Source organism: Egretta garzetta, unplaced genomic scaffold (genome assembly GCF_000687185.1).
Source record: "Egretta garzetta isolate BGI_Z169 unplaced genomic scaffold, ASM68718v1 scaffold69, whole genome shotgun sequence".
Lineage (NCBI taxonomy): Eukaryota > Metazoa > Chordata > Aves > Pelecaniformes > Ardeidae > Egretta > Egretta garzetta.
Window position 1 is genome coordinate 1088587 of NW_009260790.1, and position 15842 is coordinate 1104428.

Consider the following 15842-nt stretch of genomic DNA (forward strand, 5'->3'; position numbering starts at 1 on the left):
TTTCTACAAAGACTTCAGGATAACTCACTGTGGGCATTTAAAACTACGAAATGTTAGTATAGCTGTGCTGAGATCAGCTGCAGCACAGAACCTCACTGGCTTTCCCCAACCCAGTACTGCACTCTGTGGTTTTACCTTCTACCTAATGCTGTTGCTTTTGCTCTATAACTTTATGGTGAAAAAACTTTCACTCTATAACTTGATGATGAAACCATTGGTCTCTGATCAAAAAAGTACCCTAGCTCTTCCCCCGCCCCCCCCGCAAATCTTTGCTTAAAACCACACAAACACTGCCAGGTAAACACACTCATTTTTCATATTACCTTGTCTTGTAAGAGATGAGCTGTGCAGTTCAATTTGTAAGCAAGGTCTAACATAAAAGACAGCCTGGCCTTATTTCCTCCTCTGGACTGCTGAGGTTTGAGTCACATCTACTGATCTATTGTTTTTGTGCTGGCTTTAGAGATGCCAAGAGGTTTGTCTCTCACTCCACTGACATGCTGGTTCTGGACTTCAAGCAACTCCAAGAAGCAACAAGTTTAGCCTAACTGTGTTTGAGAACACAGAATAAACTTTCAAAATTAGAAACAAGGCAACACCGTGAGTATAATCATAAAAACCCAATGTGAATATAATAAAAGTGAAATCAATTAAGGTGTTTTTCCTTTTGGAAAAGGGGGGGTTTAATGGGTTTAAAAACATTTCTGTACAAAAACTGCTCAATGACCGGTATTTGCCTTCCCATGGTGACGACGCTTCTGACTTATTGTTTTGTTCAGCAGCAACTCCCACAGGTCCTGTTAACAAGGACTATCTCTTTGGCCAGTGGTGCCTGGATCCCCTGCAAAAGACAAGTTACAGGAAGACTTTAACTCTTGCTCTAAATTCACTCAAGACCGAAAACCTACGATAGGTTACAACGATACTATTGAGAAAGGGTCAAGATGCAGACAGAACCTTCCTCCCTCCAGTGCTGCCCTTACGTAGTCTTGCTCTTTTATGACTCAATAATACACAAGGATCAAGTCTCATAAGCTGCACATTAAGCATCTATTCAGAACAAGAATGTTCATATTTGGCAGTACTGTTATTTATCTTCCTCCCAAGCTAGGCAAATGTTCTCCCCACCTCTACCTATCTTCGTGGCCAAAGAAATCTACTCCCACATCTATTAACACAAACTTTTACCTCAGCATTTCAAACCTTCCACCCAGAATTGTCTTTGATTGCATTAATCCTGAATAAGCTTTTTTTTTTTTTCTTTTTTCCTTTAAAATGACGTCAAGCTGAGTAGGTGTTACACAACCTCTTCCCATTAAATGTGGGCTTAAGCTCCCAAAGCAATAGAGGACAATAGCTATGCTTTGCCCATAGCTCCAGGGCACAGGCGTGAAAACACTCCATCACTTCGATGAGAGCAGGCTGACAACACACCTATCAGCTTTCCCCGCCAGGTAGGACATGCTTCGGTTTCCAGATTGTTGAAGTCTGTTAGCTCCAGCAAATTTCTGCACAGAAAAAAAAAAAATAAATAAAAAACAGAAACACCACCACCACAGTGAGGTACCTGCCAAATACAGTACATTCCATGAGATTCATGTGCTGTCAGGTTCCTCAAACTTCAAGGAATGCTGCTTGTTTACGCTGTGAGCTTTATGTTTTAGGACTTCTTTACATGCACAAGCACTGAATGCATCTGAGTAAGTGCTGTTCTACTGGTCTAACCCTGACTGTGAGGCACAATACCCCATGATGACAAATCTTACCCATCTAGACAGAAGATCTGTATAGGTTGTCCCAAATTCACCAATCAGTTTCTTTTTTTCTCCTGAAACAAGTTTCAACTGACACAGAAAAGGGATTACACAGGAAACTGTTTCCTACACTATCAGGCATAAACTTGTTCAGCTTCTAAAATACGATTTTTAATGAATATCTAAGATGCTCCCTGGTACCATTTGCCCTCCAGTTAAACGTGCAGGGAGGCAGCATGCACAGGAAAGAGGCTGAAATGCAAGAAATGAGCTTCAGAACTTAAAATTAATGCTCAAGTGCCCAATGAGTTCATGCATGGGCACCCTATTACTTCATGCCTGAATGCCCACTGACGTCACGCATCAGCACCCAAACGCTCCATGCATGAGCACTATGCAGGGTTTCAGGTAACCCAGGTCTGCAGGGGTGACCTGGGGTGAGGGACAATGACGACAAAGGAACTGCCCTGTGCTGGTCACAGGTTTCCCTAAGTACGTGTTTGACTGTTTATGTTTTCTTTCTTCTCTTCAATCTCTCAATCTCAATTAGCAATAAATTAAGTAAAAATTCTCCAAGCTGAGACCATTTTCCTAATGACAGTACTTGGTGGAGAATGTGGGCAACATGCAAGCCTGCCACGGCCTAGAATAATTGGACTGACTGGGATTTTTGAGAGTGCCTTGAATTTGGTATTGGGAATTTGTGGTGGTGTGCTGTGGTCTAAGTGTCACAGCTGTGATGTATAGGGGTGTAGGTGTGAACAGCGTGTGAAGAGGTGGGAAACGTCAAGAGAGTCTGAGGGGCCCCCAAAAAGCTCTCTCTGAATGGGAAGACACTGTAACACAAAGTATGAGCTTGTGATTGGAAGCAGCACCTCAGTACCAAGTGATGTTAGGGAACATTCTGCAGATCCAGAAAAAGTCATCTGCCTTCCCCAGCGAGTCCCCAGCTGGGTACATGCTATCATCAACATTTCTGTCCCTTCTTTCATGACATGCCCGTACCTTGCCTGCGTAAGCTTGCTTGGCAGGATCAAATTGTGGCGACTGCTTTGATTTGCTGCTTCCTACAGGAGAGAGGAGAGAAGCTATCACTAAAATTTTCCAGAAAGAACAGAACAGTACATTCCACAGTGTTCCTCTGATGGGAAGGTTTCACTGCAGTCTCCCACATGCTAAAAACCACAAGGGTCTCTTATGGGCAGGAGATGCTTTTCAGTAGATACTTGTTACAACGGAGTCAAGTCTCCTTTGCCTCCTAGTTCCTGGTGTCCAATTGAACAGATGGCTTTCTCTACAGAGAAAAGAAGCAAAATACAAATCTGCAATCCCCTTGGCCAACAGTTTCAGGATTTTGTTTCCAAATCAGAAAAGGGATGCTAAACCATACATTCCCCAAGTTAATTTCTTCTAGTATTTCCCCACTGTAAGGTAAGTGCATTTTAACAGTTTGTACTGCCTCGGCACCTACATTCACGCACAGCCTTCTCAGGGCTCAGCTGGCAACATTTTCCACAGCCTGCAGTACTCTAGCAAGAGATCCAGATCTTACCCGCAAACACTTTGAAGTTGGACTTGCTGTAATCAAAGGGGGTAAACTGCTTTGGTGCTTCCAGCTCCTCTGGTTGCTGGGAGGCTTTTGGCCGTTTCTTCTCTTGTTTTGGCAACTCTGTTCCTGTTTCACTCATGACTCTCTCCCTCTTCTTATTAGCTTGTTCCTGCTGTGAAAGCAACCCACAAAATAGAAACAAGGACAAGTTCAGGAGAGGAGAACAAAACATCTCTGTGTAGGCGTGAACACCAGCATGCAGATAAACTGCCCAATGGACCTGGGCCCCAGTGAACAGCTATTGCCTGGGGCAATAATAGTGCGAGGAGAAAGCGCTGTGTTCTTCTTTGGGCCTAAACTACTTTTTTTTTCCCCCCCACAGCCAGGACTTTTCAGATGAAAAGCCAAGTTGTCATTTCACAGGATGCTAGAGGCTGAGATCTGCTATGGCCTCACAGGCAGATTTGGGGGAACCTAGACAAGTGAGGAGCAGAGAGGTGCAGCAGTGGAAACCATTCCCTACTGAAGATATGGAAGGATGTGAGGATTTGCACAGCATGCTTGCTAGGGGTCTGCTGCTATACACAGGGCAGAACCACAGAAAGACTGCTATCAAATGACTATCTTCCAGGTATTTCAGAGTTACAGGGCTCAAGGTTTCATTCTGAACTATGTTATAAAGGTCAAAAGGGGCAAAGGCTGGAAGTAGGGAATTCAGTGACATACCACAGCTTGCTGACGAACTGACACAATATTTTCTGTTGCCTCTTTATACACCTTCTGTGCCTGGTCACGAGCAGCTATGGAAACAAACAAGCATTACTGTAAAAAGCAGGAGTAAATTACTCAGGAGCTTAGAAAAAGCCAGCTTGTAGCAAGTCTCAAACTGAACAGAGCACAATCTTTGTCAAACAATCTCATCCACCAGGAAATCCATCATCTTAGGTTTTCTTGTAACTGGGAAATGACCTATGTGCATTGGGAAAAGCATTCTAGCCAATATATTGAGGAAGGGAAGAATGGCTGCACCTGACTGCTGGGCTGCTTTCTTTTTTGTTTCGTCCTTGGACTCCTTCTGTACTTGTGTCTGACTCATCAACTTCCATCGATTGCTGATCTGCAATGAAAAAAAATTACCCAGGATCACTTTCTTTGAAGTTTTATGGCAAAAGGGAGTTTATAAACTTGCTACCACATGCTGGTCTTCATTAAGAGAACAAAAGATCAAACTGGATTGTAAAAGAGATTAAGATCTGCTGCACCAGGTAAAGTAAAACCATGCGCTTTAAAAGTTCTGAGCTACAAACAAACCATGAGAACAAAGGCAGATGCAGACTTCAGTAGTTGTCTGTAGCTTTGACAGACAGGGAATATACAGTGGAATGTCTCCAATCCCTGTTTCTTTGAAGGATACGAATGCTACAGAAACAATGAACTACACATTCAGAAACCTGTCAAGTTTCTCAAAACTAAGGTTCTTTTTCTAAGGAGAACCCAAGGAGAAAAAAAAAAAATCATATATTGCTGAGGTTCCCAAAAAGAAAATAATCTACTTATTTGTTTCTTTTGTACTACTTGGCAGGAAATTTCAGCACAAGTCTTACTTCATAAATTTTTGATGATGGATCAAACTTTGCTGATTGTGAGACGTAGGCAGGATTCTGTTCTGAAGGTAGGTACTATAGAGAAGAAAAAAACCATTTTGCTTTAAACACAGCACGTGACATTTAGGTCATTGCTAAAATGCCACTTAAAATGTTCCAAATCAAAAAGTTCAGATTTAAGAAACATTCTACAGATAGATCATCTTTTGGAAAAAGAAGTTACCGCAGCTATAGCCAAGAGAAACGTTAAAGAAAAAGCAAACAAAGAAACCCCCAAAAAACCAGCCCCCAACCACACACCAGAAAAAGTGGTTTTAGTATCAATTCCTAGTAATTTGCCACTCCAAATCTACAACAAAGTATTTTGTTGTTCTTCCAATTCATTAGAAGCATAAAATCAGCTCACTAAATTTAGCCATAGAGATGAAAATGCGATGCAAATTAAAAAACCCTCAAACTTGATTAAAAAAACCCCCAACATTGAGAGGTCTGTTTACTATGTAGAAAGACATATATCTAAGAGGCATTTCGATGTGTTTTGGAAACAAGTCCACACATGCATTCTTTGCAAGAATGACAATTTCTCGATTCCAGTATGAGAGCAGCAGCTGATCCTATATCAAGCTCTTGCAGCAGCTGACATTATAACAAGCTCTTTCAGATAGGCCTGGAAAAGCAGCTCAGAGCATCCTCTGCACTAGATAGTTTGAGGCCCACTACAAATATGTATTGGGAGCTTTTACCATTCTAAATGGATTTTCAAAGGACTCCATTATACGTTGAGCTTTCTGCTGTGCAGCAGTTAAAGCCTTCTCATTTCCTTTATCTTCATCACATTCCTAAAAAAAAAAAAAAAAAAAAAAAAAGAAATATTAACATTAGTAATTTTTGGGTTTGGCTACTGCCATTTCATGCATGTTATTTCTCACTCTATCTGAAACTCCACTGATGGCAGTAACCCTCCAGAGAGATGTAATTAACTTGCTGGCCTCCTAACCTAGTTGTCTTGGTGATACCATATGCTTGATATGCTTGACAGGAAGCTGGTATCCTTTCTGTGCATGTCCCACCTTACTATTTCTTGCAACATTTTCACAGTTTTATCAAATTATTAAGTGTGTTTTCTAATACTTAAATACTGACACTATCACAAACATGTTGCTTACACTGAATATGCTGACAGTGGCAGTGGCAACAAGACATGTTGATTCTGGCTGAACACCCTGAATATTTGTTGTCCTCTCACTGTCTGAAAAGAGACAACCATGTTCCAGAATTGGTGCAGGCTCTACATGAAAAGGAGACAAAATTTTTATTAGATACTTGTACATTTTACTGCTTTTTTGTGTAATGAAATTTCACTGAAAGTGTCTTCCCAGCTGCTTATTTCCTCATGTTAAAGCCACATCATGTCATTACTAGCATAATTTTTAGGTTAAGTCCAAATTACCCAAGGTAGAGTTGTTCTGAACATCATCCACAGGAATCCTGGAACCATCGTGTGGTCCAAAGAAGGTATTCTCCAGAGTCTGCAGAGAGATTCAAATTACAAACACCATTAATACACTACTCTATGAATCCGTATTGCTGAGACACATCAATGAAAATTCAAATAAAAGGGTGAAATTTAGAGACTGAATATTCTTAACATAGCTCACGTGCCAGAGCACGTTTCATCTGGCATCACAAGGACATTTGTGCAAACACACACTGGCTAACAGAGATGCTTTACTTCATATGCACAAGGAAAGTAAACGAGTCAGCCTTAGAAACTGTTCTGAAACTTCCCTTGAGTAACACACATGAAACTGTCCAGCAGCTAGAATATTTGCTGATGAAGCCTTAAGTGCTGCTAGTATGATGGCTTGTAAAATACCAATTTACAGCTGGTAATGTGATGAGTCTAGCACAGAAAAGTAACATTAAGCTAAAGCAGAGAGACCTGTAAAATGGGTGAGAATAAACAATTTACTAAAAGGTAGAATTTTGCTATGTTTGTTTCTGAGTTTAAGGCTTAAGACATTAGGTAACAAATATGTAAACAGTACCTCAGGGTTGGATAGAGGTGCTCTTTTCTTGACTGGCAAAGCAATCTCTGACTAGAATGGGAGAGAAAGATAAGTCACTTAAATGCACTTGCCCTGTTTCTTCTAGGTTTGGCCTCCTTATCAATGTTTTCAACACATCTATGACAAGCTAGTAGGTTAATAAAATTACATTCTTCTGCTCCTGCAGTGTTTGCATATGGATACATTTAAACATCTCACACAGAAAGGACATGTTCATTCACACAAATGGTTTTGTTCCACTAGTGGAAGACTGTATTAATATCAGCATGCTGATGATGTATTTTAACTAATGAACCTCTTACACCTAGGTTGTTTTTTTTTTTTGCTTCACTATAGCTGTAAAAGATTTACGAATCCATTTACATGGCCAACAAATTCCACAAGGTCCAGTTCTTCCTCACACAGGCAAACATGATGTGCAATGTAAGACAAGACAACTGCACCCTGTTTAAGTAGTGTCTGTTCTTTTACTGCTCTAGTTCTCAAAAAAACTACACTATGTGTAAGCCAGTACACAGCAGACAATAGACAGGCAAGAAGAAGTTGCAATATATCTTTCATCTCTACTGCAGAACACTATATTCACAGTGTTCAAAAAGCAAACTTCAGCATACACATCATCATAGGTCACCATTTAGCTCCATTTCCTGACTTGTGGAAAGCAAGTGATGAGTCTCTTGCGTGGTACAAGCTACTCCTACCTTGACAAGAGGCATCTCCCGGGCCTGCTGAATGAGAAGATGCAATTCATTAATCTGCTGGCGAACTAGTGGTGGGACTGGATTACAGCAAGCAATGATGCCCTGGGGTTCTCTAAAGAGAGATGAGAAAAACTCAGTGTGCTATATTTATGGCCGATACGTTAGGCATTTGCATTCAAAGGACGTGCAACCAGATATAACCACAGTCCTGACTGTGACAGAAAAGACAAGTCAGATTAATCTGTCAGAGTTTATTCTCTGTGATGAAAAATTCTTCCGTACCAGGTTTGTGCAGATAAGGAGAAACCATTTACTCGGCTCTCCTCTCACTTATCTTTCCTGTGGTCTGTCTCTCTGTCCCCGTCTTTATTTTGTTCCTTGTTCAGTATTCATCCATAGAAGTTGAGCCCAGCAGTGGACTTGCATTTAAAGATGCATTTTTATTATTTTCAAGTATGAATGTTAGATGATGAGTGCCAAGTGTTTGAGGAAAATGTTGTATAAATCAGGTGTTTTAAGGAATCTGCACCTTACTCCCCCCTCCTGCTCCCAATCCCTTTAGGAACTGAAAAAAACCCCAAATAAATGTTATGGGGGAACTCATCCCTCTCTTGATCTCTAATACTGTAGGAATCTCAGGGGGGAAGCATGACATACAGCAATGCAAAGGAATGTGTTTTATTAGTGGAAGAAAATCAGAGAGATGTAACCCAGAAGAAGCTTGGAGGCTTCTGAAGTATTGCTATTTATTTCTCTTCCAAACTGAAGAACTACAGAGAAAAGCAGTACTGACAGCTGGAAGGAAGGGACCAACTGCAGAAGTGATTACACTCTAGGAAACGACTTGCTGGATATTAAAATCAAGTAAGACTCCTCAAGGGTGACCAAAACTTACTTGGGCAGCTCCTCTGCTATCTTCAATAGCATATGATTTGGTAGCACGTATCTACAACACAAAGAGGCAGTGTGAATGTAACAATGTTAAAAACTCCTAAAAATACCTTCAAAGTGCACAAGTCTGCCCCAATTACAAGGTCTGAAAAGATGAAATCAGTTAAAAAGAAATTAAGTAGGGCTGATCTAGATACCTGGAAGAATTTACTGCTAACATAACAGGACTTCTGGGTAAAAAGCAGCCTGAGGCAGTACACTAATTTCTACTGGTAACAAAGTAGTTCCACCTCGGTGGGGAAAAGAGGGGCGCAATACAAGAGACTAAGTACTAAGCCAGTGTCCGTAACAAAAGACTTCCTACCCTGTACTCTCATCCTCCTGACGCGCTATCTTGTCTCTCCATGCAAACAGCAACCTAAATGCTGACAGCTGCTGTGTGTTGAGATGTTTTTTCTGCCTCCTGTAGAGCTCAAGGTAGGATTCATCTGAAAAGAGGGGCTTGATGTATTTCTGGACAGCAAAAAAAAGAAGAAACGCTCATGATCAGTATCAGATTTGTGCTTTCTAGTTTGCCTTGCTTCACTGAGACAGACAGAATCTCACATAGACATAATGGGACTAAATAAACTCAGGTACAACGTGTTTTGGAGCTTTTACCCTAAACTATTGGTAGGAGCCTATCCCTGAAAAACATCTCTCTCATCAATTTTTAGGGGAAAACCACTTTCACCAACTCCAGGAGCAGCTTTAGACTTATATTATCTTCACACTTTACTACATTAGACAAGATCTACTTTCATAGACAGTGTTTTCCACAGGCACAATACAATTATCTCATAATGCAACTCCAGCTAGGCTTTGAACTTCTAGGAACATCCAGTAGAACTGTAACCTCTCTCTTGGGAAAGACACACCTGAAAGCATCAGGAGGCCAAGGAGTTCCAGCTTTCAAAAATCAAGAGGGCATCTGAATCTAAAGATTTTAGCTAGTGAAACAAGGGACAGCACACAACCGAGTCAGAGTTTATACAGCTGTTTTTAGACACACAGAGAAGAAATAAACCTGTGTCTATGCAACAGACATAGAATAGACAAAGGACTTTCTGTCTTACTATGCCCAAACCCTGATCCAGGTAATCCAACCAGGTGAAGCTTTACCTTTAGGCAGATGTCCTTGCTGCGTTGCCACACAACCTGCAGCTGAGTAGGCTGCTCGTTCCCTCTCTCCCACAGTGCCTCCCTCACTTTATCATAGATGTAGAGCAAGTAGTGCGTGTCATCACGGGCATACTGAATCATTTCTTCTGGCAAAGGGCTAGAAAAAGAGCCAAAATTACACTAATACATTTCAGTTGCCCCACCAAACCGTTACTTTCCTCTTGCAAGGCATATTAGGGCAAACTGCACATAAAACACATCAAGAACTAATATGGAAATTCTTCTGTTTCCTTACTGAAGGATATGTTGGGTAACAGCAGTAACATGCTGTGCATTCTCCAGTTCAGATGGCATCTTGTTCACATGCCAGAGAGCAGGATCGCCATGTAGCTAAGTCAGATGGCAGAACTGCTTGCTATGGTATTTGTCATAACCCTTCTCTCTCTGCAGAGCCTATATAAAGTAGGCCTGTGATCTCTGTGGTGTGCAGGGTCCACCTGTATGGCCAAGCGAATTGCTCCAACGGCATACTGCTCTACCTAGCAGAGGTGACTGAATGTTTTTGTGGGGGCTTTAAAGAAGCAAATACTGGCTTTCTCCATAACACTGCAGTAGTTAAGCACTGTTCCTAAGAATTGAGCTTCCAGGAGCTTTTAATTACTTAATCTTCCCTGATCTTCCTAAAAGAACATTTTCTAACGGAACACAGGAAAATGTAACGCTCATAAAAGAACTTAAAGCACAGCCAGGTAAATGCTGTGCTTGTTCACTTTGAGACTAACCTAAAGCTATGGGGCTTGCAACTAGAAACATGCTCCTGCTCTAACAATACAAGAATAAGTGCTACCTTGCAGCTCCAGCCCATTTAACGGGTTAGTTTTACCGTATCCTCCAGTCAGCCAGCTGGTACTGCTTGTCAGCATCCACATTGCAATACAGCTTTAGCAAGTGGTCCAAAGAATGCCTGCCCAGATTGAGGAGACGAGCAGCTTGGTGAGTATCAAACATGTTCACCAAGTACAGACCAAAGTCTTTTTGCAGCCATCCCACATCTGAATCAGCACCATGAAGGACCTTGAAAAGCAAAACAAATTGAGAATGATAATGAAGAACATTTCTACTCCAGGTTGCCAGTGCTGTGTTTCACATTCATGTATCTAGGACCAAACTTCTTTTCTCTCTGTCCTTCACTGTTAAGTGCAGACCTACTACATGAGTGCACTTGGCAAGTCAACTCCCCACTTACATCAAGGAAACGGGTACATGAACAAGTTACAATGAAAGCAGAGCCAAGTGACCAAGACAGAGCGCACAGTGTGCTTTTAACTATAATAAAGCTTGAGGGAGGGAAAAAAAAAAAAAAAAAAAAAAAGAAAAAAAAGAGGAATTCTGGTAGCGAATTGGTGAATTTGGCAGCTGACCTTCACAATTGCAGGGTCTGTGAAGGTCTCGTTGAGAATGTTCATGTCACTGCGCAATTCCAGTGTATCAATAATGAAGTCTTCTGTTCGGGTGGAAATCTGCATCAGGCATGTCAAGCCCAGGAAGCTCCTGTAGGAATGGTGCTGAAAAACATGGGAAAGAGATAAAAGCTCGTATCCATTACAGAAATAATACTATAAAACAAAGAGCACCCTAAATGAAGGGAAAAAAAAGTAACAGAGGACTTCTTAAAGAAAAAAAAAATAATTGGATGAGCAAGCTTTCTCTTTGCAGTCAACTAACATGACATAAAAAACGGTGGGATGAATTGAAAGATCAAATTCAGTATGAAGCGTGCAGCCAGTACCACCATTGGAAAACTTATAATATTGACACAGTTTAATTCAACCTTCTAGTTAATATCTGACAGATCAGGATCATGAACTGTCTTTTCATGTCAGAAATTAGAAAAAGCAGGAGAAAGAGAAGGCTACAAAACAGACTAGAAGAATATAATGGTCTCCTAGGTACTAACAGTACACATGTAACTTTTAAACAGAAAAGGCAATTCGATTACCTCTAAGTCCAGGGCAAATTCTTTACAGTTCATAAGCTTTTCATTTAGTTCTACCAGCTCATCCAGTGTGGTGATAAAATGACAGGGTGTTTCCTTGATGGGCCTGTACATCTGGCAGAGCAAATTATTAGGCATGATATGTTCTCTGTCAATTCCCACCCCTGACCTCCACCCTAAATTCTGAAATTTGTCAAGTATGGCTGGCTGTAAACTTACTGCATCTGCAGTAAATTTAAATTAATGTGGGCACCAACCTGGGGTTCTGGTTTCTTGAGAACTCCATCTGGTGGAGAAAAATGCTCCAGTTCATACTGGTAAGGGTGAGCAAACCTGTGGAAATCAGGAAGACAGGCACAGACTAAATTTCAGCCACCTTTATGAAGGCAGAGCATAGAGACTTTGAGAGCTATGACAGTTTCCCTACCGAGTAGAAATTTTGTCTCTTACTAAGTACAGGTTTAAAGTAACTGCAGATGTCTAAAGCAAATCACACACAATGTCACGTGCAGACACAAACACATGCAGAGCTGTTACACATGAATAGCATCAGCACAATGGGACCATATAAGTGCATGTTCACAATGGTACTCCAAGCACCTTGCTGTCAGTTTAATTTCTTACATGTCTTGCTCAGTTTGCTGCGTCCTCTGCTGGTGTATGAAGTCTGCCAAAGCAGCTGGTACATCCAAGTCTTCAGGGCGCTCCTTTCGTTCCCGTCCACTTTTTGTGAGGGCTGAACAACCAATATGGAACAACTGGACTGGGTCCCACACATAACATGTTCTCAGCCTACTACTCTCTCCCCTCCACCCACCACAAGATCTTATTAAAATCACAAAGTATCAAAAATAATAACAATTTAGACCTGCAGCTTTTGCTTCCAGCAAGATATCTGTCTGCACCTCTAACAACAACTCAGTTACTAGGTTTTACCAGGCTGTTGTTAAGCAAGACGCAAGGTGGTTCTGCCCAAGAGCTTGGAAGGACATTGAAAAAATCTTCAGAAAAATCTTTCAATCATTCCCAGTTACTTAAAGTACCACAGCATCAGTGCAGACTAAGGATGAATCATGACCAGCAGAATGACATGTTGCTGAGACAGGATTTTACGCTGGAGGCTTTGATAAAGCACCCAAAGCAAAGGTAGGTCTAACCAAACACCTGGTGCTCCTAATCAGAAAGAAGCATCTGTAAAGCCAACCAGACTAATCAAGACCACTTCTGGTGCCAGAGTGACTCTCATCATGCACGTTCAATGGTGGTAAAGAGAAGCAGCAGAATATCTGTTTGGAACAGATTATTTACTGTACACCAACAAGAAGATGCTGTACGCTGACCCACCCTTAATGTTGCACATATGTAAATAACAGCATCATAGAGCTTACTGTGCCTAAATGGTCAACATCTCCTGCTGTTACTTGTTTTTACCATCAATGATTTCTCCTCTACACTGTGAGGACAGATTCGTGGCAAATACTCTCAATAGGCTACCCAACAAAAAAATAACCCCCTTACCTTCAGGCAAAGGTTTCAAAGCATTTGGCTTGATAAAAAGTTTAGGAACAAAGGGAGTGTTGGAATTGTCAATCTTTTCCCGAAACTTAAGCTGTGGTCGAGAGATATTCTTGGCATGAAGCAGTCGGAAAGTTTCAGATTGAGATCTCTTGTGGGATTCTCCTGCCTATTTTAAAAAAGGTAAGTCACAGGTAAAACTCAAATGACTTAACAGACATTCAGAGTTTCTTTTACTCAGCCTGACCCAATATTCAGAGGATGAAAGTTATACCCCAAACTCAAAAGTGAGTCAACTCTTTTGCACTGAGTCCAGCACCTAAGAATGAAAGTTCTCTGAATCTGGATCATATAATTATGGAAAAAAAAGGCTGTTGTATACGTGAAACTGAAATAGCAATGGAAAGCACACAGAATCCAGAATCAAGTTTGAATAAATAGGAAATGGAATGAGAGTGAAGGAGTTAGGAAATGTAAAGAAATGTGATGGAACATTTAACCACTCAACTCCACTGGAAACTCATTATTGCCAATGCTGGGAAAAAAGCTAAGATAACATAGCAAACCAAGCGCAGAGGCCTCACCTTGCGGTTCCAGCTGGAAATGATCATCTGCGGAGGCTGTAACCCAGCAGGGAGGACCGGTTGCTGGTTTTTGTTCACTCCTGCTGCTTCATCCAATAAAATACCCTAAATTCAGAAAAGCAAGGTGAAAACCAAATACCTGTTAAATTATCATGCTCAGCCACTCTAGTCAGACTGAATAAAGAAAGTCACACAGCTAGATACCTCCACAGCCATTTTCCCTGAATTCTGTGCAACATGGAACTGACAAATGTGGGAGGTGTATGTTGAACTTCAGGACAGGAAGAGTTTCCTAAGAGAAGCAGCTCTGTGAATTTACAGACCTGTTCTCAGGTTGTGGGGTTCTTCTGCCAAACTGTGTCCAGTTTCCTCATAAGGCACATATTACCTCCCTTTCCTTTGGGCCATAACCCATCAGCCTTAGCTGCTGTGACCACTAGCTTAGCACATGGAAATGTTTTTAAAGTAAAAAGGAAAACGACCAGATTGAGGAAACACTGAACGTAACTGTGAAAGCACTACCACTGCAAAACCCCCAAACTTCTAGCAACTGAACAGTTTATGAGAACAACATCCAGAAATAATTAGCTTACCACTCTTTCAAGAATGATGTCATTGGAGTCAACCAGCATATCAAATTTATCTTCCAGCTCTGTCACTTTGCTGCGATCTTTCATGTGGCTACGGCAGCCATGGTATTGCATCACTTTGCTCATGCTTGCAAAAGAATAGTACAGCTATTTACAATTTGAAAGCAGGCATGCTGAACACTAAACCGTCCAATTCTCTTCAACTTTCTACATCTTTAAAGATTGAAAATAAATCAGATACAGTACCTATAGATAATGTCATGTGAGCAGTGAATAGAAGAAACATCTATACAGTACTGAATGATAGAATTAATTTCTTACAAACCACACAACTTTTTGAGTAGATAGCCTAATGTGTTTTATATCAGCCTCTGCTCCCTGCACAGCTCTTTATCCAAGTCATTACGAAAGGCCCCCTTTCAGCTTATTAATTGAACTGTCAAGTACTAGAAAAGTAGCTAAAATTAGGCATTTGAAATGAAATGTCTTTTTATCTACAGCAATTTTTGAGTCTCCAAAGAAGGGTGCTACCTTCTGCTTTGGATTGGAAGCTATTAGCAATGGCCCAGAGGTGCAAACCACATCCTTACCAGTGAAGAAGATGGTCACCCTGTGTTTCACAGTACGCCCGGAAGCCAGGGAAGCTTCGGTAGAAGTCATACTCATCGCCAGGCTGAGGAAGCCCATTAGATGCCTTTGTCGCAGCTACCACTGTGCCAAGAGCATACTGTGCAAGAACACCAATGTTATTAGCATTTCTTCAGTATTTTGTTTCTCTGTTTACCCAGGATACTATGTGGTAGAAATGCATTTTGTCTAGTACCGTGCAGTTCAAACAAGCTAATGTGCAATATTATGGGGCTTTTTAACATGAGTAAGTTTACAGTCATTTAGTTCACTTTGTTTAGAGACCTTTAAAGCGATGAAAGTCTAATAACAAGACTTAAAACTCAGTCTAAAATTTAAGGTCCGAAAGAAAGCTTGCATTTAGCATTAGCAGGAAGACAGATAACCACTTTATTATTTTAACAGAAAAAACCAACCCTGCAACGCTTCCTGCTTAAGAACCAGTAGGCGTTCCCTTTCTTGGAAGCAGCAGCGTGCACAGGTGAAACACAACGTGGCCGATGCCGAGATCTGTAATCCCAGGGGCAATGCCCACCACCACGCGTCCAGCAGCGACCTCACGAGGGTCCCGACTCCTCTGCATTTCAAGGACTCGCGCCGGGGAGGCGGCAAACCCCCACCCAGGGACGGTGCGCTGACCAGACCGCGCTCCGAAGAGGAGGCCCGAGCCCGGGGCCGTGACAGGCGCCAACGCCCCGCTCTGGTCCCCGGCACCCGTGGGAGCAGCCCGGCCCTCCCTGCCGCGCACGGCGGGGGGGCCCCCCCGGGGGCGCCCCCCCCGCGGCGCCCACCGGAGGGGGG

General features: G+C 41.8%; 1 protein-coding gene across 1 annotated transcript in view; it reads right to left on the reverse strand.

Annotated features, from left to right (window-relative positions):
* Positions 1-683: 683 nt before the first annotated feature.
* Positions 684-15842, reverse strand: part of EXOSC10 (exosome component 10) — a 15642-nt gene continuing 483 nt past the window's right edge. The window contains exons 2-26 of the mRNA XM_035901848.1: positions 15458-15597; positions 15005-15141; positions 14418-14541; positions 13825-13929; positions 13244-13409; positions 12350-12461; positions 11983-12058; positions 11729-11839; positions 11151-11294; positions 10613-10803; positions 9730-9886; positions 8933-9081; positions 8573-8623; positions 7678-7789; positions 6956-7006; positions 6358-6436; positions 6074-6195; positions 5651-5746; positions 4908-4982; positions 4333-4420; positions 4030-4103; positions 3307-3475; positions 2760-2821; positions 1435-1508; positions 684-841 (exon numbers count right to left, since the gene is read on the reverse strand). Of these exons, the coding sequence (XP_035757741.1) occupies positions 811-841; positions 1435-1508; positions 2760-2821; positions 3307-3475; positions 4030-4103; positions 4333-4420; positions 4908-4982; positions 5651-5746; positions 6074-6195; positions 6358-6436; positions 6956-7006; positions 7678-7789; positions 8573-8623; positions 8933-9081; positions 9730-9886; positions 10613-10803; positions 11151-11294; positions 11729-11839; positions 11983-12058; positions 12350-12461; positions 13244-13409; positions 13825-13929; positions 14418-14541; positions 15005-15141; positions 15458-15597 (2696 nt within the window). The 3' untranslated portion in view covers positions 684-810. The remainder of the gene's footprint in view (positions 842-1434; positions 1509-2759; positions 2822-3306; positions 3476-4029; positions 4104-4332; positions 4421-4907; positions 4983-5650; positions 5747-6073; positions 6196-6357; positions 6437-6955; positions 7007-7677; positions 7790-8572; positions 8624-8932; positions 9082-9729; positions 9887-10612; positions 10804-11150; positions 11295-11728; positions 11840-11982; positions 12059-12349; positions 12462-13243; positions 13410-13824; positions 13930-14417; positions 14542-15004; positions 15142-15457; positions 15598-15842) is intronic.